Here is a 24169-nt window from a genome sequence, read left to right on the forward strand (position 1 = left end):
GGCCCCAGCCATAAGCTGGGAGAAGTCTCCGTGCGCTCCTCCTTCCTCCTACCCTCCCCTCTGTCCGGCTGTCACCAGCGCAGAGAGCGCCTGGGCATGGGTAAGGAGGCAGCCTTGCACCTGTCAGCACTGGAGAGCTAGCGCGCCTGCACACTTGCCAAGTCTTCCATCTCTCGCCGTGGAAGGCAGGCGAGGCACCAGGCGCGTCCTAGCGCCGGGCACAGACCTGCTGCGGAGGACCGCGCGCAGTTTGGAGGCTCGCTCCCCAGCGGCGCCAGAGGAGAGATTCCCCGCCTACCCGTGCCTCTCCCCGCTTCTACTTCCCTCCAAGGCCGGCCTGGCACCCATCTGGGGAAGTCTTTGGGTCCAGTGCTTTAGGTCCTGGGGTCTGCGCGTGGTCCCCAGGAAAACAGAACACGGGAGGCTCAGGGACCCCATGCGCCTCCTTCGCGCCCTCTGTCTGCCTCGCTCCTCCCTCTCGGCGCCCAGGAGCTAAAGGCCAGGCTCCGGACCCTGGGGCCAGGAGCTGCCAGCGCCAGATATCTCCGATGCTTTCCTGGACTGAGGCCTCTCCTGCCCGGTCCGCGGGGCTCCCACGGGGAGTCGGGGGCCCGCGCTCCGCCCCAGCCCGCGACCCACAATCCCCAGATTCCCCAAAGACCTCGAGACTCGCGTGTTCCGAGGCAACCCGCCCTCCCCGGCCGCCCACTCGCACCCCCGCCCTGACACGCAGCCCCTCCCTGCGTGATGATGCAAGCCAGTGGGGAGGGCGCGCGCCTGGCAGGGTGGGAGCGGAGCCGCGCGGTGAGGGAGGGAGGAGTGGGAGGAGGAGGAGAGGGAGCCGAGCGACCATTTAAAGCGATAGCAATCCCTGCCCTCTCCCAGAGCCGGGTTGTCGGAGAGCGTGAGCGGCCAGCCAGGGAGGGAGCGCGGCGCGCTGGCCAGCGACCCCAAGAGCGCCAGGTGCCCCAGGCTGGCAGGCGCTGCGGGACCCCCGCGCCTCACCGGCCGCCCCTCCCTGGGCGCCCCCGTGCCGCGCGCCTGCGGGCACCCCTGGGCTTCCCCGGAGCCGCGCACCCCGAGGGGCCCAGAGCTCTGCGCGCCCGCCACGGTCCCCTCCAGCGCCGCCGCCGCAGCCGCAGCCCGGGCAGCATGGTCCGGCTGGGCAAGCTGCTGGGCGTCCTGACTCGGATGGAGTTCCCCTGCTATGTGCTGGAGGTGCTCCTGTGTGCGCTGGCAGCGGCGACGCGCGGCCAGGAGATGTACGCCCCGCACTCGATCCGGATCGAGGGGGACGTCACCCTCGGGGGGCTGTTCCCCGTGCACGCCAAGGGTCCCAGCGGAGTGCCCTGCGGCGACATCAAGAGGGAGAACGGGATCCACAGGCTGGAGGCGATGCTCTACGCCCTGGACCAGATCAACAGCGATCCCAGCCTGCTGCCCAACGTGACGCTGGGCGCGCGGATCCTGGACACTTGTTCCAGGGACACTTACGCGCTGGAGCAGTCGCTCACTTTCGTCCAGGCGCTCATCCAAAAGGACACCTCCGACGTGCGCTGCACCAACGGCGAGCCCCCGGTGTTCGTCAAACCCGAGAAAGTAGTCGGAGTGATTGGGGCTTCGGGGAGTTCGGTGTCCATCATGGTAGCCAACATCCTGAGGCTTTTCCAGGTAGGGGGGGCGCTCCCTCCGGGGAGGAGCGCGCGGGGGCTCCCTGCGGCGCTTAGCGCTAAAAGCTGCCTGGAACCCCCGGGGGCGCGGGACCAGGTCAGTCCCCCGCTCGCCTCCGCGGCGCAGATGCCGCACGAGGAGAGACCTTCCCGACTCGCGGTCTCCCCCCTCCGTCCTCTTCCCCTCGCTCCCCTGTCCATATTCCACTCCATCCAGCCCGACACCGGGGATTTATGGCCCCATTTGCAAGAAGCGATCTGCGAAAAACAAGGCGATGATTTAAATGGGTTTGCATTTAGAGTGAATTATGGTCCAAACACAGGCTTGGGGACGCGCCGGGCTCCTGGGCAGGCAGGTCGGCACCTGGAATACCAGAAGATGCACCGGAGCCTGGCATTTGCCTCCTCCCTTGCTCCCACCCCCGAGCCACCTGGGGACCCTGCACTCCCCCTGGAAAATCGGGAGAAGACCTGGAGGCAGCACTTTGTGAACGCGGGGCGCAGCTTCACCCAGCGGGGACTGCCCCCTGCCCGTCTCCCTCCCTCGGGTGGGATTCCCCGACCTGTGGTGGGGAGAGAGGCGTGGGGACCCGCCGGCTTTGGGTTAGCTGTGGGCGCTGCTCTGCACCCTCTCGGTCGCACTGGCAGCCCTGCAGGCGGCGGGAGCCGGGCGGTCAGCCTTCGCCTCCCCATACTTCAGACCTCGGCCCAGAGATGAGCTCATGCCAACTGCGAGACAAGCTCGCCCTCGCCGCCTGCCGCCCCCGCCCCTCGCCCACCACCCGCCTTCCACAGCCCCCAGCCCCGCGGCTGGGCACAGAGGCACACAGGCGCCTGGGCGGTGGGCGCACGGAGCAGGGCCCGCGGGCCGCCTCTCCCGGCGCCGCGGGCGACAACAGCAGCGCAAAAGCGAGGGGAAGGCGGCTCCAGGCCGCTGAGCGGTGGGCTCTACTGCATTGCTCTCGCCTCCTGCTCCCCGGCAGCCTGTGCCCCGCTGCTCCGGTGCTGCATTGGCTCCAAACGGATGGCTTTAGGATTCAGACATCTGTGTCCAGGGGCTCCGTGACTGTGGGTTCCCTTGTGTCTGACCCCTCGCTTTGCCTGCTTCCCTGTTTTCCCTCCCTCTCGGTCCCTGCCTGCCTTCTCTTTCCCCACTCCCAAGTTCTTGGTTCCCCTGGGTCTCCATGTAAGCCTTCCCGAGGCGCGGCTCTCTCCCTGGCTGCTGGCGCCTGAGGCCAGCGCATCCCTTCCAGAGATGCGCAGGCTGACCCCGGCACTCCACGGGGTGAAGAAGCACCTTCCTCCAGAATGCTTTCTCCAGGGGTACTGGGTGTCAGGAGGGGACTCCGTGTGTGGCCTGGGGTGTCGCGGAGTCATCTCCAGAAGTTTGCCTTCAGAAAGCCGGGGCGCCAGGGGAAGGTTGCAGCCTGGCATGCCCCCTCCCACACCATGGTCTGTGCGAGCATCCCTGATTCCCCCTGAGGGTGCCAGCCTGAAAACGCCTAGTGCTTTGAGGGTGGCGGTCACCCTGCATTGCTCGCTTTTACAAAAACCCTGGATTGTGGGTAGTCACACCCCAGGAGCAGGTTCTTCACCTCTGATCTCACAGCCGGGCAAGTTGAGGGGACTGAGTCGGGGAGAGAGGACATCAGACATCCCCTGAAAGGAGCTGGGGGCAGGCTTGCCCCTGGGCCCAGGGCTTGAGGCCACATTTTGTGTTCAGTGCTGGGAGAGGGCTCTCCTGCCTGCTCCGCTCTTCTCTGGGAGCAGGGGCATTGCTGCAGACGGGCCTGCCTGCCTGCCTGGCGGAGCGAGATGCTAGGAGGAGGAGGGAGGGCTCCCTATCAGGCTGAGGGACTGTGCTTGCTGAAGAGGATTCCAGGGGGAGCTGGTTCCTTCTCTGGTGTCTGGTGTGTGAACCTGAGGCAACTCGCAAGGGGAAAAAAATTACATAAAAAGAAGGCAGCTGGCCTCACACTCAGTTCCCTCCTTCCCTGGACTACGGGCGAAAGGACCCCGATGCTGGTGCTATCCTGGTTTGCCGGGACAAAAGCCATTCCGAGGAAACACTGCCTTTTCCCTCTGATTTGCCAGTTGGAGCTATGCATGCTGGATTCAAAAGCAGAAGCAGAGGAGCCTGGCTCTCACCTGCATTGACAGGGAAGAGGCTGGGAAGAGGAGGAAGGCAACAACTTGTAGCTGGTGCTGCAAGCTAGCCATCGCTATTGGTGTGGCATCCTGGCCAACCACTGCCCATGCAGGAATATCTACCTGGGCTCCTTCCAGTGGTGTGTTTTTTTGTTTGTTTGTTTGTTTGTTTGTTTTTTGCATGCCTTCTTATACGATCCTGGCATGCAAATCCAAACCCCCATTCCTGAGCCTTGGTACCTATACATAATGAGTGGAAAGTGGCACATCTATGTGTTGTTCTGAAACACATCTGTTGGGAGGGGGAGCTGGAAGAGGACCGTGGTGAACCCTCTCTGGGATTTAGGGGTTCGGCTCAATTGAGTGTATCCTCCAGTAAACTTCTGCAAGTGATTGAGTGACTGGCTCATCCGGAATGCCAGGTTTCCTTGTCCCTGGGAGCCCCGTGGGTTACTACAGGGAACCAGACTGAGCTGATCACTTGAGCTGTAACTCAAGGGTAAGATAAGGGTCTGGCTTGGGGGAGGGAATACTTAGGGTCTTAAGTGTGTGTGTGTGGTGGGGGGTACTTTGTGCTGGGGGCAGCGGGGAGAAAGAGGATAGGAATACACTTAGCAGATGCTGCTCCTGTCTGCAGAGTCCGGGATGAAGTTCCCCCCTAGCAATCAGACCCGGGCAGGAGTCACTGCTCAGGTGAAAATAGTGGCTGGGAGATGGAGTTCCTGGCCTCCTGCGGGTCCCAGGTCAAAGCAAGGAGCTGAGCAAGCCCAGTCTCCCCCATGCACACACAGAATTGGTTCCTAAATGGCCTAAGAGTCACACACAGCCATTGGGTCTCTCAAATCCAGGAATTTGAGGCTGATGAAATTGGTGGGTGGCCGGGGATCTGCCAATGAGAATCGAATCACTGCAGCTTCCCTGCTCCGGGTTTCCAGCCTCACAGATGCGTCAGGGGGCAATTTCTGGAGATTGGCTTCCCAGCCTCTGCAAAATAATGCTCTCCTAATGCGAAGAGGGATTAAGCATAAATTCATATGGACTCTGAGCAACATATTTTTAAAAAATAACCACAGCATGAGGATGGCTTAATGTGGAGAGGTTATGTAATATAGTGGCCAAAGGATTAATCATGTACCCTGGCCACTGTTTTATGGACCATAAGTAAGGTGTATTATGGTGGAAAGTGATGGGAATGTTTTTATTCAAGGTTTCTGTTATTGATTTGAGAGCAAACACTCTGAGAGTATAAATTACTCTTCTCCGTCCTGACTTGGAATGAGCTGTGTTTTATGGGCACGGATGTGGTTCCAGCCCTAGACTGGGGACCCCATGGCATCCGTGTCACTTGTTTATTTCCCTAAAAGCAGCTTGAGGGAAAAGGGTCTGCTCCACCCTCACTGGGGCACCATGCCAATCTGAGCCTGTAGACTTTATCCCGCACATTCGTACGCTTGTCAATGTTTGCCTCTTTTTGTTGAGCCTTGCATGTCATCTCAAGCTATCGGGGCAACGTTTATACATGAGTACCTGGGTTTTTCCTCTCTTCATTGTTCTTTCTCTTTCTCTCCCCCGCCCCCTTCATCTTACGTAATCAGATGGAACTCGGCTCCTGGGACAGTGTGATTGTTACTACAGGGAGGAAATTAAAGTAAAAAGGCAACTCTAACCTACTCTTTTGCCAATTGCATAAATACAGGTGTCCCTGCCATTTGGAATAATCTCTGTAACCGTCTCTGCCTGCACACTTGCTGCCTTGTAGGAAACTTACCCAACAGATGGTGAGTGGGGAATTTTTAAAGGGGCATTTTTTAAAAGAGCAAAGAGGAGAAGAATGAAGCTGTGTGCATCTCTCCTCGTGTGTCCTACATACACACCCACCCAGTGAGGATCTTCCATTCTCTTCTCATGAACAAGTGAAGCTATGAGTGCGTGCACTTCGACTTCACCGACATTTAGAGGTGATCAAATCCCAAGTGCTCGGTTCCTTATATGTGCACAGGCTCTGCCATGTCTTGGTAAGACCATGGCCAATTGGTGGCGCACTTCCTGCCCGTCTTGCCATCCACCAGCTTTGTGGTTCTCACCAAGTCACTGGATTTTCTAGATTTGGTTGTCCTCCCTGGATTCGTTTGTGTTTTCTTCACTGTATGTTGTTTCTTTAAGAAATGTCGTTTCTAAACGTCTCCAATCTTTATGATAGGCTTGGGGAAAAGCTACTCTTGTGGAAAGTTTCTGACACTGTGTTTCCACTTCCCACCTTGAATGGCCTCCGTGTTTGGGGCGGGCTTGGACAGTGTGTCTTCTCACGGCTGCCTTGGTCACAACTGGCCTGGTGGATTTCCCAGACTCAATCTTTCCCTTGCTTCTCTTGCCAGTTTGACACACAGTGCTATATGTCAAGGCTGGTGTAGGGAAAAAGACCTCCGGGGTCAGCCTGCCTCAGGGTTGGAGATGCAGGCAAGAATTAGAATTGTTAGTTTACAGGTGCACCTAGAGCTTTCCTGTCCCCTTACCTGTGACGAGTAGACTGGACTTTCCTTTTGGAAAATGGCCAAATGATGATATCCTGGCTGTCTTTCTGGCTGTTGGGATAAATCGCCTAACCCAGGTCAACAAACAGGTGCATGCCTCCAGGATGGTCATCTGACCTGGTCCAGGCCAATGAGACACCTCCCCAAGACTTTTCTGTTAGAGAAAAATGGGGCTCTGTTCTCATGTCTCTGGGTGTGTCAGTGGGAAGACGTGATTCTGGAGTGCCCCCTGACTACCGCATGAGGGGAGGGACCTATGGAGCCTGAAGGCTCACCGAGGTAGGCAGGATGCAGTGGCAAGGAGCCGGAGCTCTGCTCATCTTCTGGGACTCCCACGTGCAGCTCCTGCGTCTGAATCTGCACACATCCCACAATTTCTAGTGCGTGCCTTAAAAAAGTGTCTTTTCCCTGTTTTTGTCCCAGCTAGCGGTTGATTGCCTGCATTAACGGAAGGGTCATTGACCAGCATTGGTGGAGTGGAAAATAAGAGATCCTGTTTTCTTTACCTTTAAACCTGATCCTTCAAGCTCGGGTTGGGGATGTTCGGAACCCTGCGTCCTTTTTCATTCTTGCTGGCGTTTTCTGTCATTGCTTCAGGCATCTGTGAGTGCCTCTTTCCAATCCTGATGCAGCCGAGAGGGCGGGTTCTTCCGATGTCAACAGCAGCCTCTAGGACTCCTCGCCGGAAGCTTTGGAGCCGTCCTCAGTTCGTTTCATTAAAGCAAATCTTCTGTTGCTATCCCCAGGGCATAGAAGCATTTTCGTGGCATAATGGAGTACAAAGTACATTAAATTCCTGGGTCCCTGTACAGTAGGCAACAAGCCTAAGACTATTCCACATCCTCTTTCACTTTAAATAGGCAATTAAGAACAGTTGAAAACTACATTTTCCCAGCAACAAAGATGCATATAGGATTACTAGGTAGGAGGACATTTGTGCATTGTGGACTTAGCCTAATTAATTAATGGATCTTTTGCAAATTGGTTGAGCAAATGTGTGTGTGTATGCGTGTGTGTATTACATAAATGTTTTCTACACTTAAAAAAGTAGAATCAGTACAACATTTTTACAGGTAAATATTCGAAAAGAATCCTCTGTCACAGTTCTTACTATTATGGCATTTCCATGTTTGATAAGTAACTTCCTTTCAACTATATTTCCTATTAAATGTTCCTTGAATCAAGTTATTAGATTATAAAGCCAAAAGTAAAATAAATGACTAACAATTATCAAAGATACAAAGCACATTTTATGAGACATGCTCCTTTTTTTTAAAGATTTATTTATTTCACTTGAAAGAATTACAGAGAGGCAGAGGCAGGGAGAGAAAGAGGTCTTCCATCCTCTGGTCGTTCACTCCCCAAATGGCCACAACGGCCAGAGCTGGGCTGATCTTAAGTCAGGAGCCAGGAGCTTCTTTTGGTTCTCCCACATGTGTGCCGGGGCCCCAGGACCTGGGCCATCTTCCACTGCTTTCTTGGGCCATATAGCAGAGAGCTGGATTGGAAGTAGAGCAGCCAGGACTTGAACCAGTGCCCATATGGGATGCCGGCACTGCAGGCAGTGGCTTGCTGGGCCACAGTGTCAGCCCCACTCCTTTCTTTTTGATAACAGTGGTGGTGACTGTCCTAATCTGAGGCCTCACGACACACTTCATCTCGTTTAATCTCAACAGTAGTCATGCGATATACAGTGTGCAGTTAGGGAAGGTGACTGTCTGGGCCAAAGTCATACGGCTGGTAATGCAGAGTGTGCACACAGGTCAATGTGTCTAACAACTACCAAGCACCATGCTCAGTTGTTGCCGAAATAATTATAGTCACAGCTTTGTCTACCCTGAGATCATAGTGGTTTCAAGAGATCAAAGTGGCTGATAGTTTACCTGTCTCTATTTGCGGAAGTAAATACTTGATTTCAGTCCTAAGACAAAATCAATGTGTGGGTCTTAGCATGTTTATATTGAGAGAGAGGGAGGGAGGGGGGGGAAGGGAAGGAGAGAGAGGGAGAGAGACAAAGCTCCTCCATCCATTGGCTTACTCCCCCAAAGCCCACAAAGGCCATGGCTGGGCCAGGACCATAGCAGGGCTCTGGGAACTTGTTTAGGGTCCCCTTTGTAGGTGGCAGGGACCAAATCACTTTATGAACAAGACTTATTTACCTCTCTGGAAGGCAGAGTGGCCAGAGTGGGGAGGGGGAGACCTAGTGTCCCCTAAATGACCACAGCAGCCTGGCTGATCTTTGCTAGAGCCAGCAACCAGGAGCTCCCTCTGAGGCCCCCATGTGGCAGAGACTCGAGTACTTAAGCCATCATCTGCTGCTTCCCAGGCTCATTAGCTAGGAGCTGGATTGGAAGCAGGGTGGCCAGAACTCGAACCAATGCTTCCACAGGTGCCCCAAGCCGCGGCTGAACCCTAAGCGGTGCCATGACACCTCCCCAAGGGCCACAACGACTTGAGCTGTCACTGCTTCTTCCAAGGGTCTACACTAGCAGAAAGTTGGATTTAGGACCTGGGCCAGGACTGCAGCCCAGCTACCGTGCTGAGGGATGCCGGCCTCCTAACTGACATCTTAGATGCTCGGCTTACTGCCCACCCCACCCACTGAAACTTGAGCACTGGGACTCTAAGGTCCACATGAGAGAAACTCATTCGGCATTATTCAGCAAGCAGCCCAGTGTGCCGGCAGTGAGCACACAGTAGCGTTTTCATTCAAACAAATGAGAATAGACGTTTCTTCTTGTTTTGATTCAGTGCCCATCATTATGAATTAGGACAGCTCTTCCTAAACTTTATTTCATTCACTCCACTCTTCCTACACCCTGAAGGGAGGAGATCCATCATTCGGATGTATGTGCAAAGTGAGAGCACCGTATTAATACTGTCGCTCAAGGTCAAGTTGATCGAGCAGGGGAAGAACACCCTAATGCATGTGGCGTTGATGCTGTGGGAGCTGTGGATGGACGGGTAGGAGAATTTTTGGTTTGTGAGTTATTTGGCCTCTTGCTGTCCAAGTGCTGCAGTTTCATAGTTTAGTAATTGGTCATTTACCACCTCTTCCTTCTCTGGGTGCTGGGCCTTTTCTGTCCTGCCGCTGCTGGTTCTCACTCTTGCTCTGTCTGGGAGGCAGCAGCGGGGAGCGTGCTCTGCCACCCCGCTATTCCACGGACACGAGCTCCATGTGCTAAAGCACTGCATAGACACGTTAGCCACTGTTGGACTTGACTGTGCTTCCAGGCCTTGGTCCCTGCAGAGCTCATGGGGCATTTTGCCATGAAAAAACACACTCTGTCAGAGGAGCTGTCAGGCCTCTTGTCCAGGGGTTCAGAGTTAAAACCTGGGGTCAGACAAGCCAAGATTTAAAGCCACACTCTCCGCTTACAGTGTGACTGATCAAACAGGTACCGAGTTTGGCAGTCTTTTTGCCAATGCCCCTATCTTTCAGATGGGCATGAAGTATCAGCCCGATAGAGTAAATGTGAAATGTGTATGTGTGTGAATATCATAGCCCTGAATTTAGGGTGCTATAAATGTTCAATAACTTTAAAAGCCATTATTCTATCATGTTATTATTATTCTATTATTAACTGTCGCTATTGCTTGAGTAATCCCGCCACTGCTAAATTTGCTGTAAAATTACTATAGTAGCATGCTGGATTACACTCTTCTCAGTTGTTAAATGAAGAAACTCTGTATACACACAAAATATAAACATATACCTAGAGACTGGAGTGTGTGTGTGTGTGTGTGTGTGTGTGTGTGAGAGAGAGAGAGAGAGAGAGAGAGAGAGAGAGGAAGAAACACTTGTTTTATGCTTTTCCCTAGAATGAGGATTTTCATGGCAGTGATGGAAAATAAACCATGAATTCCACGAACTCCAGAGAGTGCAGACACTAACAGCAGTGAAAGTCGGCTCTGAGTTTGAGGTCCATTGCGACCAGCTGTTTTCTTAACTAAGAGCCGGGTTGAGTTATTCACGGGTTTCCAGAGCTCCCCCTGATTTCTTCATATACAATTTTTTGTTAAACGTATTTACTGAGCCCCTTCCATGTGCACTTTGCTAAGTGCTTGGACCCATCTGTGAAACAGCAGCGTGTCTCTCTCTCGTGGGCTCTCTGTCCCCTCCCTCCTCTCTCTCACCTGGCACTGTCACCCCTGGAAGCAGGTGGGTGTTCATAAACAGATCCCTGGTGCATTCGAGGTTGAGCATTATGGGATAAGGCAAGGAAATGGATGTGGAACTCAGGAGAGTCCTGTGTGGGTCTCGCTGGAGGGCCAGTGATGTGGGCTTTGGTGTGAAATGGCATAGGCAGGGTGGACTTGAAAAGGGGATGTTTGACCAGACTTGAGGCAAAGAACTGGCAGAATGGAGAAGGCAGACATCTCCCTGGCGTGGGAATGACTGTTGGCAATACTCCACAGCAGACAAGAGCCTAGCACTGGTGCGATCCCCAGGGAGGCCACTGTGGCAGAGCAGGGTAGGGGGAGGAAGGGTGTCCAGAGGGCTCGTGGGCAGAGCTATGATGGGGCCGGATGGTGCAGCGCCTTGCAGGCCTCATGAGCTTTCTCTGTGTCTTCTGCGTCTAGGCAGCCCCTGTAGGGTGTGAGCTGCAGGGTGGCGTGGCTGCTCTTGGGTTTTAGAAAGATAACTCTGTCCATGGTCCTGAGGGTGAGAGTGGAGAATGGAATTGGGGACAGCAAGCGGGAAGCATTTAATGGTGACTTTGGGCTGGTGGACCCACGGTGTCAGCAGCAGAGGGTCCAGGAAGCACCAGGTTGTGGTGATTGAGATAGGAGTTCCTGGAGATCCAACAAGGGATGCATTTGGGACAGCTATAGGGCGAGATCACAGTCCTCTGAGAAGGAGGAGGCCGGGGTGGGGGCAGACGTGGCCTGTGAGAGTCCCTTTTTGGAGCTAGAAGGTTTGGACTGGTTTCTTGGCATCCTCAGAGGGTTGTTTGATGTGCAGTTGGCTGTCAGGTCTGGTTTCCTGGAGCAAGATCTGGACTGAGGGTACCTTTGTATCAGGTGCAGATACTCAAAGTAATTACTTGAAAGGGTTGTTTTAAAGATTAAATGAGCCAATGCAGTTAGCACCATAGGCTCTTAAGCACTTAATAACTATTAGCTAAAAATAATGATCTGAAATGGAATAAAAACACCTGTAGTTTGTTTCTGCAGGAAAATTGAACAAAATAGCATCTCATTATTTTAATATTTGTGATATGACTGTTTTAATCATATAGTACAGTGACAAACATTTAGAAGAAATGTTTCAGTTTCCTACCTTTCTCTTTGATTTCATAATTATAACCATATTCTGTAGGGTTTGCATTAGTTTTAATAAAGTAATTCTATGAAAAACAGTTCCAAGCTAGTTCTTGTAATAATCTATTATTATCATGGGCTCATTTAAAAATCTCCATATTGGCATCTGGTGCTATAGCATAACATGTTAAGCTGTAGTTTGTGACACCAGCGTCCCATATGGGTGCTGGTTCGAGTCCCTGCTGCTCCATTCCCAATCCAGCTCTCTGCTAATGGCCTGGGAAAAGCAGTGGAGGATGGTCCCAGGCTTGGGGGACCTGGGGTAAACTCTTTGCTCCTGGTTCCAGCCTAGCCCAGCCTCAGCCACTGTGGCCGGGTGAGGAGTGAACCAATGAGAGGAAGGTCTCTCTCTATCTGCCTCTCCCTTTCTCTCTGTAACTTTGACTTTCAAATGAATAAATAAATCTTTACAAATATCCATATGAATAGGTCCTTTGAACAATTTTACTAGGCATCTTTTATTTGCTTTTTAAAAATTTTTAAAATTTTTTTATTTTTTTGACAGGCAGAGTTAAACAGTGAGAGAGAGAGACAGAGAAAAAGGTCTTCCTTCCGTTGGCTCACCCCCAAACGGCCACCACAGCCGGTGCGCTGTGCCGATCCGAAGCCAGGAGCCAGGTGCTTTCCCCTGGTCTCCCATGTGGGTGCAGGGACCAAGCACTTGGGCCATCCTCCACTGCCTTCCGGGGCCACAGCAGAGAGCTGGACTGGAAGAGGAGCAACCAGGACAGAATCCGGTGCCCCAACTGGGACTAGAACCCGGGGTGCCGGCGCCGCAGGCAGAAGATTAGCCAAGTGAGCCGCAGCGCCAGCCTCATTTCCTTTTTAAACTGGAAGCATGGTGGGGGAATTTCATCTCACAGGTTTCCATTTTCCTTTAGATCTTTGTAGACTCTTAAGCAGCCTCCGGTGTCTGTTCCAAAATTCTGTTCCTTGTTGTTGGCCACTGGATACTGGACTGAGCATGCTGTTGTGCTAGAAATGCATGGCCATGTTGCCTGCACACATCTATAACCTTATTTCAGCACTGTCATTATGTAAGCTATATTTTAATTATAATTATAACACATTTTATATCCACTCGCATCCATTTTTGGTTTTCAGGGAGAGAGCAGCATGTAGTAAATTTTATCAAAATGTAGCATCTGAAGCAGTGAACAGAGGGTAATTGTGTCATTCTCTGTTCACTATAATTAAGTTCAATGGAGTTGGCATAATAGAATTAAGGTGGAAAAACATGTGTTCCATGGCTCCCCCCATTCAGCCTGCTCACATCAGAGAGCAAAGAATTAGCATCTTTTAATAAGGAAGTAGGGAAAGACAGAGGCCAGCCAATGAGTTCCAGGCACAAGAAGAGTGGGACTAAGGAAATGAAATGTTGCAATTGGATCTAAGAGGCGAGATCTGCTACCTTGTCTGCCTAGGGGGACTTCAGTTTCTGGAACAGTTGAGTGGGAAGGATGCTGTGGGCTGTCCCTGTGAGCTGAAACACACTTGTAGTCCTGTTTCCTGGTGATCGGTTGCAAAGACGGTCTGGCTGTGTTGTGTAGGGCAGAGCACATGGATGTGCCATGACCGACACTGTGACATCTGTCACTCTACAAGTTCCCGCGTTCACTCCCTCGGTCTTGCACTCACTCCATTGACTTAGTTATGTGTGGAGTGCACACATGGGGAAGAAAGGGCGTGGTTGTTTTTTTCTGTTTTGGTGAGGTGTGATGTAGTGGTCACAAGCAGAGGAGCTGAGCGTCGTTCAGATCTGTGCTGTCCACTAGGGGTGGACATCTGTAGAGGGTGGTGGTGAGAATTCCGTCTTCCTCGCACTGGTCGGTGGGTGACATGAGCACATCCGTGTCCTGGGCGGGGCGCAGAGCCTGCAGCACAGTCAGCTCTCTTCTTGGTGATAGCATTGCTTGTCTCTCCTCGCCTTGAGCTGTCTGCCCGTGAACCTGCTCCCCACCAGTCCATCCTTGCCATGCCCCCGTCGGAGGGCTGGGATATCACACTGATTTTGCTCTGCTGGTATCTGACCCTCAGTCCTCACTGGTGCTGGGCCCGGCCGCACCATTCTTCACTTCTCATGGAGACAGTCTGGTTTGAGAAGGAAAGTTGGGTGTTGAGGCATGCCAAGGAGTGAAGGATTTGTCTCCTGTTCACCCAGGGCACTGAGTGAGCTACTCATCCCCAGCAGGCGTGTTGGGCAGAGGGCACTGTGCTGAATGGGAACACGTCACAATGGATTTGAACTCATTTCAATCACATACTTAGAGGAGAATCTTGGGTGCTTGCTTGGACCTCCCTAAGCATGAATCTACACATGGAAGAAAACAATAATAATATTCAGACTTCTACATGCTATTGTTGTGGAAAATAAATGAGTCAATATTTTTAGTGCTAGGCACATAACTTGGCATCTGCTAAGCCATCCACAAATGCTAGCTGTGGTACATGCTTCCACTGCTGAGGTGACTAAGTGACTATAGGCCCTGCCCTGTTCACACGCACAAGATAACTTGGACAACCGGCTCACGGTTGTCAAGCGAAGCGTCACTCACATGTGCAGCCTCAGAACCCAGGAGTCCTCACAGCTCACTCAGAGTCAGAGGCAGCCTGGGGCGCTGTATCAGTATCACCACTGCCACTGTCACTATTGCTGGCGTCGTCTGTCCAGTGACCTTGCTGAGTGCCTGGTGTGTGTGTCACGCAGCCAGCTCAGGCCTGCACGTGTGTTACTTCTTCATGTTTCCCCACTCAGGCGGGAGGGTTCCTGCCATTCTGCCGAGAAACACACGAGGTATGGGAAGGAAAAGCAAACTGGCCCCTGGAGAGATAGCTGGACTCAGGTTATCCAACCTGCTGCCTCTCTGGCCTGGGGAACCCTGCCATCGCTGGCTTGATCCTCTGCAGCATCCTGCTAAGATCTTCTCCCAGCCAGTCCTGTAAGGGGAGAGCTGGTTCTTGACCCCCAGAGCTCTCACTTCCCTGTGCCACCCCGGCCTGGGTCCTAGGAGGTAGAGACGGGACCTCTTCAGAGACCCAGCCAAAGGAACCTGCTCCCTGAAGCCTCTCCTGCCAGCCAGGACTTTCTTTCCCTCTTCCGCATCCCCACATCTTCCTCTCGGTTCTTACCTTGACCTTTTGGAGTCCACGCATTCTGTCCATGACTCAGCCACTCTATTTAAAGCTGATTTACTTGAGGTCAAGCGTGGGGTCTTACTCATCCTGAAACAATTATCCCCGGCAGCCTCTAACTCTGCACTTTCCCTCTGGTAGAACTTCCGCAGATGTTTGAATGAATTGTATTGAATTGACTTCATCTATACTACATTGGAAGTTAGACATAAAAAGCTTTCTTATAGTGGAAACACTCTTAGTAAATCTCTAGCATTCCTTTTTTACTGAATAGTCAATATAATACTATATATATATATATATATATATATATATATATATATATATAATTACAGAGGGCATGGTTCTACAGATGTTTCTTTGGAGAGTACAAATTGAGCATTATTAATCCAAAACCAGGAAACTGAACACTTTTTTGACATCACAAGTGCGAAATTCCACACCTGACCAGTGTGACAAGTCACACTCAGAGCACAGGAGCCCTGAAAAAGCTGCATAAAATTACCCTCTGGCTGCGTGGATAAGGAGCAGAAGAAACATAAATGAATCTCTTGTTTGCACTGGGGTCTTATCCTCAAGACAACTTTATGTGTACATGCAAACATTCAAAAATCCTAAAACACCCAGAACTCTAGAACTCTCTGAATCCAAGCATTTTGGGGAAAACAGGCTCAGACGATGCTCCGCATTGCGTTATTCATCGTGTACTGCTGCACCTGTGTCACCGCTGTTAAGTCCACCTCGTCTCTTCTGCCCAGGACTTAGCTTGTTGGTTCCACCGTGGACTGATCCATGTGCAGTGGTATCATTTGTTCATGGAGGAAATGCAGTGGATCGGGGTTGGGGGGAGTCTTAACTCCTGTATATTGGCTTTTTAGAAAAGCGACACAAGGGACTATGGTCGTTTCACATTTCTGCAGAGAGCATCAGTTGCCCCCTATCTATAATTGCACTCATTCAAGGAGGAAAATCATATTTTTTTAATTTTTAGTTATTAAATTTAAATTTCCAAAGTACGCCTGTGAATTATAGCAGCTTTTGCCCCCATAGCCTCCCTCCCACCCACAACCGTTCCATCTCCCGCTCCCTCTCCCATCCCATTCACATCAAGATTCATTTTCAATTATCTTTATACACAGAAGAAGATCAATGTAGTATATGCTAAGTAAAGGTTTCAACAGGTTGCACCCACACAGAAACACAAAGTATAGAGTACTATTTGAGTACTAGTTATGCCGTTAATTATGCCGTTATTAACAGCATAGCTAGTGAATTAACAGAAAACCATATTAAGAAGGCCTGTCCTGATTGGTTTATCATCTTCTCCTCCATCTCCATGGGAGGAAGCTGATTGGAGGGAAGTCAGCAAGGCACCAGTGCCCTCCGTTTGCCGATTTGCTTCCTCTCTTCAGATACCAGTGCCTGGGTGATCGCTGGGCACTGTGACCGAGCTGCGTCAACCTGTAAAAGATGGGCTGTTTTTCTGCTCGCCATGCACACATACATCTGAGCCCCAGAAGTGGCATTGTGACTGTGCTCATGGATGGCAGAGGGGAACTTGCACTTGGGTCTCATTGCCAACCGGAGGCTTTTATCGCCAAATCCAAGTTGTGTCACTGTCGTAGGGTGGCCTAGACAGTGTATATAATTTTCTCAGCTCTTCAGAATTAAGTCTTTGGTTGTAAGTTATATGGGGTGGAGAGGAATGGACGAGGAATTTGAGCTGTGGAATGGTATTTTCCTCAGGCGTGAGTGTTGGCTTTCTTGACAAGAATTCATTCATTCATTCAAAATACATTGACCGTCTACCACATGAAGGCGTTTAGACATGCAGGCCCCGGGGAGTGAGCTCCTGTCCTCAGTCTCTCTCCTGCAGACAAAGAAGTCTTAGATGGGTGTGCCCGGTACAGGGACAGAGCTGGAACCTAGCCAATCTCGCACTCACAACCCCAACACTCACATTAATTCACAGGCATGTTGATAGCACCCGAGTCTTGCCATTTTGGCCTGGGGTTAATGATAAAATGGTTTTGGGCTTGGATATGAGAAGTGGGTGCACCTGGGGGCCTATTCATAGGTGTCGTGCACCATCAGCTTGCAGATGCCGGCTACCCACACCCCTGCTTTGCACACACAACCCAGACACCTGCCTGTCTGTCCTCCGGCTGAGCCTCAGACGTGGCCGTGGAGTCAGCATCCTTAGTGAGCATCACTGGTGGAAGCAGTGGACTTTCAAATGCCCTCTTTGAAAACTTACGATGCAGTCTGGAGGGTTACAGAAAATGTGTCCCTTGAAGATTCGAGGGGAAAAAAGCAGGCCAATGGATACAAGTTCCCTCTTTTAAGATTTTATTTAGGTATCTGAGAACAATTTTATTCATTTATTTATTGGAAAGTCAGAATTATGGAGAGAGAGGGAAAGAGGAGGACCTTCCATCTGCTGGTTCACTCCCCAGCTGGCTGCACCAGCTGGGGCCAGGCCAGGCCAGACTGAAGCCAAGGGCATGGAACTCCATCCTTGTCTCCCAGGTGGTTGCAAGGGTCCCATGTACTCAGGCCTTCATCTGTTGCTTTCCCAGGTGTATAGCAGGGAGCTGGGTTGCAAGTGGAGCAGCCTAGACTGAAACCAGTGCTCCTATGGGATGTGGCATTGCCAGCAGCAGGTTACCAGTGGTGCTGCAACACCAGACCTAATAAACGATGTTGAATTGAAGAAATCCGGGCCTCTGCTAGCAAGTGGCAAGTGAAATTATTTGGCGCTGTGCACACACTCACACTTACACACTCAGGGGAGGGGTTGATCAGCTTTCATTCAGTATGTTGCTTGCTGTTAAGTGTATTTTTTTTTTTTTTTTTTTTTTTTTTTTTTTTTTGCCCGCGGTCAGGCCAGCAGGCCTGGCCGCGCTGGGCTTGGTCTGCCTCTTGCCAGCCCCAGGGCACGCAAGAGCCAGCCCGGAGCTCCAAACGGGCCCCAAGTCCTACGTAGAGGCTGAGGCCGGCCTCTGGAGGCCTCAGGCACACTGTTAAGTGTATTTTTAAAAATGTCCTTTTACTTATCTATAGTTCTAAATTTTGAAAAAGAAACACTTAATTTTATTTTTTTCTTTAATTCTGAGTAAAGATAGCCAACATTGACCAAAAAGCAGAAAGTTAAAATTAAACATATACTTCACAAAATTACCAAAAACTCAGTAAATGGCCTAGAAGTTCAGCTAATGAAACTTCCAAAGGGTGGACTTTTTTGTAGTGTTTCATCTCTGAAGAAATTAATGCTGAAAATCTTCCAAAGCTTTTGGGACGCTCAGTTTAATGAGCAACTACTTTGTGCCTAAGACTTCATTGTAGCCTAGAGAGTCTGGAGTTCCGGATACGGCCTCCTCCTCCTAATATAATAACAACCACAACCACACTGAATCATCTCAGGGAAGAAAAGCCTTCTGGGAAGTAGACTAAGAAGCCGCCCACGGCTCACAGCAGAGGCTCTCCCAGGTGCGTGGGCTTGGGCACCACGTGGCGGGCAGGTTCCTGCGCCCCTGTCCACGCAGGTCAGGTCCTCACAGCTGCTCCAGCTGCACACCCTCATCCCTCGGGAGATAGGATGCTCTCCTCGTCCTCAGATGTGTCTGCTTCTGGTCTGTCCTGTTGAAGTGCTGGACTCCAGCCCCAGGGTTTCTGGATCACGAGGCTTGCAATTCTCACCGTCACTTCCTTGACATTTTATGTGTGGATGCATCTGAAGTCTGCTCCTGGATATTTTCGGATGCACACTCCGCCACTCTCAGCCTAGATGCTGCTGTGCAGGGTGCAGATTCAGCCCAGGCTCCTGGAGCAGCCAAGCTCTCGGGGCAGCACCGGTGGGGACTGGATGTCGAGATGCCACTGTTGGGAAGAAATTGCGAACCCTGTTAGGGCTTCCAGAAGCTTCCACAGGAATGTGTTGTCTCCACACGTGTGCTCTTAGGAAGTCTGATCAGAAAGCTGTTGAGATTAGGAGTAAGGGGTGGGAAGGCAGCCGGGAGAGTCTAGAATTCAGTTGGGCAGAAATACTGGAAACTGAGCAAGTGCCTGGGCTGTGTTTTCCGGAACAGCCCCCTCCTGGCACCCAGGCTGCTGGGGGGCCTCTGGGAGGGACCAGGTCCCTCTGTCTTCCCATCCCCCTTCTCCTGCTTGTCACTGTAACGCAAACGGCAGCAGACAATGTTGTTTCAGGCTGGGACAAAGGAAAGCAAAAGGCAGAGTTTAGATCCTGGTGTCACTTATTTGCCAAAAGTCCTCGGATGTTCTCTTGGTTCTCCTGAGTCCGGGCTTCAACCCAGCCACCATGGCTCCGAGAAGACGGAGGGCTTCCCAGGTGCAGCGTTGGGCAGCAAGCAACAGGGCAGTGGTTGCTGATTGCCTGCCCACTGCCTCCAGTGAGTGCGCCCAACACTGCCTTATCCCTTATATCTTGATTTGAAGAGTGATGGAGAAATGTGTCTGGTCTGTAAGTAGCCTCTTAGGAAGGGAAGGAGAATGGAAGTGTGCAGCCCCCTAGGGAGCCCATTCCTCCTAAAAACTCTGTGAAAATGTGTTCAGGGTTAACGATGCTTTGATCCTGATTTGATAACTTGCAACTGATTACCTTGGAATGTCCGTCCATCTCTGTGCAGATGTTCTGGGACGCTTCAGTGTGGTGGAATGAGGAGGCCATGCCAGCACTTCAGAAAATTCTGGAATAACTGATGTTCAAACATGTCTTTGGACACATGGGTTTGATATCTTCCATCCAGGAGATCCAGGAGCTGGGATCTTTGGTCAGGTCGCTCACACGGGCGCAGGGGCCCAAGCACTTGGGCCGTCTTCTGCTGCTTTCCCAGGCCATAAATAGAGAGCTGGATGGGAAGAGGAGCAGTTGAGATATGAACCAGCACCGCAGGCAGAGGCTTAGCCTACTAAGCCACAGTGCAGACCCCATGTCTGAATTCTTTATCCATGAGAATTCTCCAGCGTTCTCCTTCTCATTCCTCGTTGTGAAGGCATTTCTGGGTGTCCTCACTCTCTCTTCTCATGCTTGGACTACTGCTCTGACTAATGAGCTGCCTGGTGTGGTTCTCCAGAACGTAGAGTGTTTCCATTTGTAACCTGGATAGAGCTGTCCATGACCTTAAAATATGAACACACCCTGGCATGCTACTGAGTACTGAAAATTAGATAGACGTGTAAGCGATGGAGGACAGGGTTGATTCCATCCAAACACGTCATTTTTCAGAAAAGAACTGGAGTCCCAAAATGCCCTCAGTAAAGAAGCACCGAGAGAGATAAGCCCTGAGCACCAGTGGAATGCAATTTAGGGCATTATTTCAGTCTCTCTGGGTCATCCAGTGTGGTCTGCCCTGCTTTGGCGGATCAAGGTTTGCCATCTTCATCATGGGGCTCTACATTTGTCTCAGAAGGAAAAGCAGAGGGGAAATCGCTCGCTCAGTTATAACATGATTATCTCACACATCCTATCAGTTCGTCATGTTGTTTCTTGCCATTGTCTCTGGGCCAGTAAGCAATGACACGGTCACCCTGCGTGGAAAGTGGAGATGCACAGGATCGATCCTGGCCAGGTTCTAGAAACGTCTCCACCATCTGGAGGGCTTGCAGGTGTTTAGTGCACGCTGGCTGTGGCTGGCAGAGTGAGCTGCTAGTCGGCGGGGTGGGGAACCCCTGGCCAGCATGCCATGCGAAATCGCTGGGTCTGGCCCTGCCAAGGCAACCACAGATGCCTTGCATCGAAATTCAATAAATCTATAGAAGTCTAATTTTTAAGTTGATAGCTTTGTCTGGCCTGTGAATGATGTTATAAATATCCACATAGCCTTTGGTAAATAAAGGGTTCCCCAGCCCGAGGGCAGAAGATGGGAACACGTGGGTGTTCCTGGCCTGGGTGTTGTGGATACAGGTGTACGTGTATGAAAGGACACCTGGGGATTCTGTCTTACAGACACTGTGCCTCTTGTTGCTGCCTCTCCTAATTCAGGACAATCACTCTCTCGTGTCACCTGCCCCTCACACCCACCTTAGCATCAGTGGGATAAAAACTTAGAAACAATTATTCTAAGGTCACCGATGCTTTGAAAGCTACAGAGTGTCCATACCCAAAAAGTTTTACCAACTTGGAATGACAAATTTGTGGAGAGTATTGTTTTAAAGAGAACATATTTCATGTATTTCAGATATACAGTTTTAAGAACATAACAATATTTCCCCCCTTCCTTTCCTCCCTCTCACTCTCCCTCTTTCTTCCTTTTTGTTTTTCTTTAAGTTTTGCATAGCACACTTCCAACTTCCTTTATAAGCACAATCTTAATCCTCTACTAAATAAAGAATTCAACAAGTGGAAAGAACAAAGACCACTGTTCCTTGGGAGTGTAGACAAGGGCTGTAAACAGGAATCAGATCTCAGGGTGTCAGTCATTCATGCATATTGCACTTTTTGTAGCCTATATATTAACTCTTAACTACCATAAAACATAAAAAATAAATGTATTGCCCACAAATTTGTCATTTCAAAATTGGTAAAAGTGAGCCATGATGTAAAATAATTGGAAAATTAGAGGAATATAAGTCTTCTCATTGAAAATTAAAATATCTTTGATTGTCAAAGTAATAGCAACTCTAGAAGTTAAGAGAACATAAAGAGGGAAAAATGACTATAACTGAAAATCCCATTTCCAATAAATCGTGTCTAACATTTTTGAGACTGTTTTGTTAATGGAGGTGTATACAGACAAAGTGCGGAAAAATGACTCCTGCAGTGATCAGATCAAACCCTCAGACTCTTCTGTAGCTGTGTTTTTACATTTTTAATGGTTGAGCAGCAACCCAGCATCTGTCTATCCGGGCCCCGGCTGCTCGGCGTTGCTTTGTTCCAGTGCCATATTTGCTACCAGAAGTGAGAAGAGCATCCTTGCCCGTGTGCCTCTGTTCCTTCATTCTGTAGAGTGACCCTTGTAGAAATAGATTGGCCTGGATCCCCACCCACGTCTCCCATGGGAGTGGCAGGGGCCCACACACTGGGGCCATCTGCTGCCTGCGTGGAGGCATTGGCAGGGAGCTGGAGCTGCCCATAGGAAGGAAGCTCTCCCTGTGTCTGTCTGTCTGTCTCTCTCTGTAACTGTACCTTTGACATTAAAACAAAATGTTTTTATGAAGAGAAGTAGAATAGCTTCCCATGGGTTTGGTACAGGTGACACATAGTGTTCCAGAAGGGTTACTCTGCCTCGTATTTCTAGCTGTGAGTTACCATATTGCATGTTTTGTTACACTTTCACCAGTACCAGCATTATCCATTGATTTTGTGTATGCCAATATGATGCGTACACTAAGACACCTAAGCAACCCTAATCATGGTTCTTGAGCAAGGGTGAGGTTGCTTTCTTATATGAGGGAACATCAAAACGGTTATGGAAAAATCAAATAAAAAATGCTTACTTCGGTGCAAATTTCTTTTGAAATCTATGCCTAGCTTTTCCACAGTACCTATTTTTACGCACAGTTTGAAGATGTGCTTATATATGGATCTCAGGACTTTTTTGCATCCACATGGTTATATTTTAATTCATATCCCTCAAACTTTTTGAAGCCCCCTGATAATTATTGATGCTTGTGTCTGTCTTTCATGATGGTGTGATTTCTGCCCATTTTTATATTGATTTTAAGAACTTTTTGTTTATTACGGTGATAATTTGTGCATAATTTTGTTGTATTGTTGCCAGTGCAGTTTGCCTGTTTTATTTTAATTTGTCAGCCCTTACTTAGTACTTAAAGAAATCTTCAATAGTGTCCAATCTGTTTCTTAGAAAGTTGAACGAGCACATTGATGGGCAATACCAGTAGTCACTGTGTCACTTTCGTAATCAGTTTGTCTCCTCTTGGGCAGTATGAGACTGTAATTCCCTTCATTTATGTTATGGTTGAACATGATCAATGCCTTCTGAAGGGAACTGTGGCTTCCCTTTTGCAGTGAAGGGAGATTTTACAGGATAGATGCACGGGGATAAAGAAGCCATAAATCACGCTCCATGGGTGATTTACTTACCTATAAAGCTGGCATTTAAGGTTGTGTACTTGTCATCAGATATGCACAATTAATTTTTAGCATGAAATGTTAATATTAGCAAGAATGGCCTGAGATGGGCTTAGCAACAGAAATGAGAAGCACAGGAGAGTCTCTGATCCCCACCCCCCCGACTGACAGCTAGGGCGTCACACTGTGGGTGTCCTGCTGGGGGCGCCTTGGTCCAGTCAGCTCAGCTCAAATGAGTTATCAGGCAGGGGAGTGGATGGTGATGTCCAAGGGGTCATCCTTGGCCCCATCCGGAACAGAGCAGCAAGTACCATGCAGTACAGGGTGATCTGTCTTGCCTGGAGATTTTGAGCTCCCCTAGCCCTTAAAGACAGTGCGAGCCGAAATGCCAATATGAATCATATCGACGAGAGTATCATTGAAGTGACATTTAGTTCTTTCAACGACCCAACCTGTTTTTGCAATGTGCCATCTGTTGGTGAATGGGCAAAGCCATTTGACACATCTATTTGGTACAATGAATGAATGTGACACTCAACATTTTGAAAAACTGAAATTGAATCCATTTGTCAAGAGTAGTGGCTCCTTGTTGTGTTGTATCCCTTCAGGAAGAACTAGATGGTATTGCAGGCAGCAAGATGTTCTCACTTTTGGCCTCTGGAGTTGTCCAAACCAGGAGGTGCCGTCTCATCAGCTACCTTGCTCCTTGTCCCTGTGAATATTAAAGTAGTTTTGTGTGACCTGCAAATTGAAGAACATATTTACAAGCTTTGCAATATTATATACACTAAGACATCCAGGTTAATAAAATAAACCCTACCCATATATTAGCACAATTTTAAATACTTCATTGGATTACCTATCATTTTCTAGTGATAATAGCATCACCATTCTGACCACTAAAATATGCCTTGTTCTCCTCTGTAGCCCATTTGTATGCTCCTGGGAAAGTCAGTGTTTTCCTCATGTGAAATGAACCCAGTAACACATGCGTTTAGAATTTCAGGGAAATGAATGGTGGTGGTTGTGAACTCTTCCAGTACTTTCTGTACCAGTGTGCGCCTCCCTTTCATGCCTCAATAGTTTCCATGTTGGAATAAATGGTGTTTCATATAAGTTGTCCAAGTAGATGAGAACCTACGTGAAGGTTCCATTCACACCTAGAAATAGGGATAAATTCCCATGCCCAGTGCAAAAGTAGCAAAGACTTTCTTCCTACAGTGTAAGGCAGGTGGTATGAAGCGCAGCTTCAGGGATTGTTTTTATGTTGGCACAGGCGAGACCTCCTTCCTACTGTGTCTACCCCACAG

The 24169-nt window shown here is 50.0% G+C and overlaps 1 protein-coding gene across 1 annotated transcript in view; it reads left to right on the plus strand.

Annotated features, from left to right (window-relative positions):
• The first annotated feature begins 1152 nt into the window (after positions 1-1152).
• GRM7 (glutamate metabotropic receptor 7) overlaps positions 1153-24169 on the plus strand; it is a 763759-nt gene continuing 740742 nt past the window's right edge. Inside the window, exon 1 of the mRNA XM_062200062.1 lies at positions 1153-1671. Within this exon, the coding sequence (XP_062056046.1) occupies positions 1153-1671 (519 nt within the window). The remainder of the gene's footprint in view (positions 1672-24169) is intronic.

This window comes from Lepus europaeus, chromosome 9, assembly GCF_033115175.1.
Source record: "Lepus europaeus isolate LE1 chromosome 9, mLepTim1.pri, whole genome shotgun sequence".
NCBI classification, from domain to species: domain Eukaryota; kingdom Metazoa; phylum Chordata; class Mammalia; order Lagomorpha; family Leporidae; genus Lepus; species Lepus europaeus.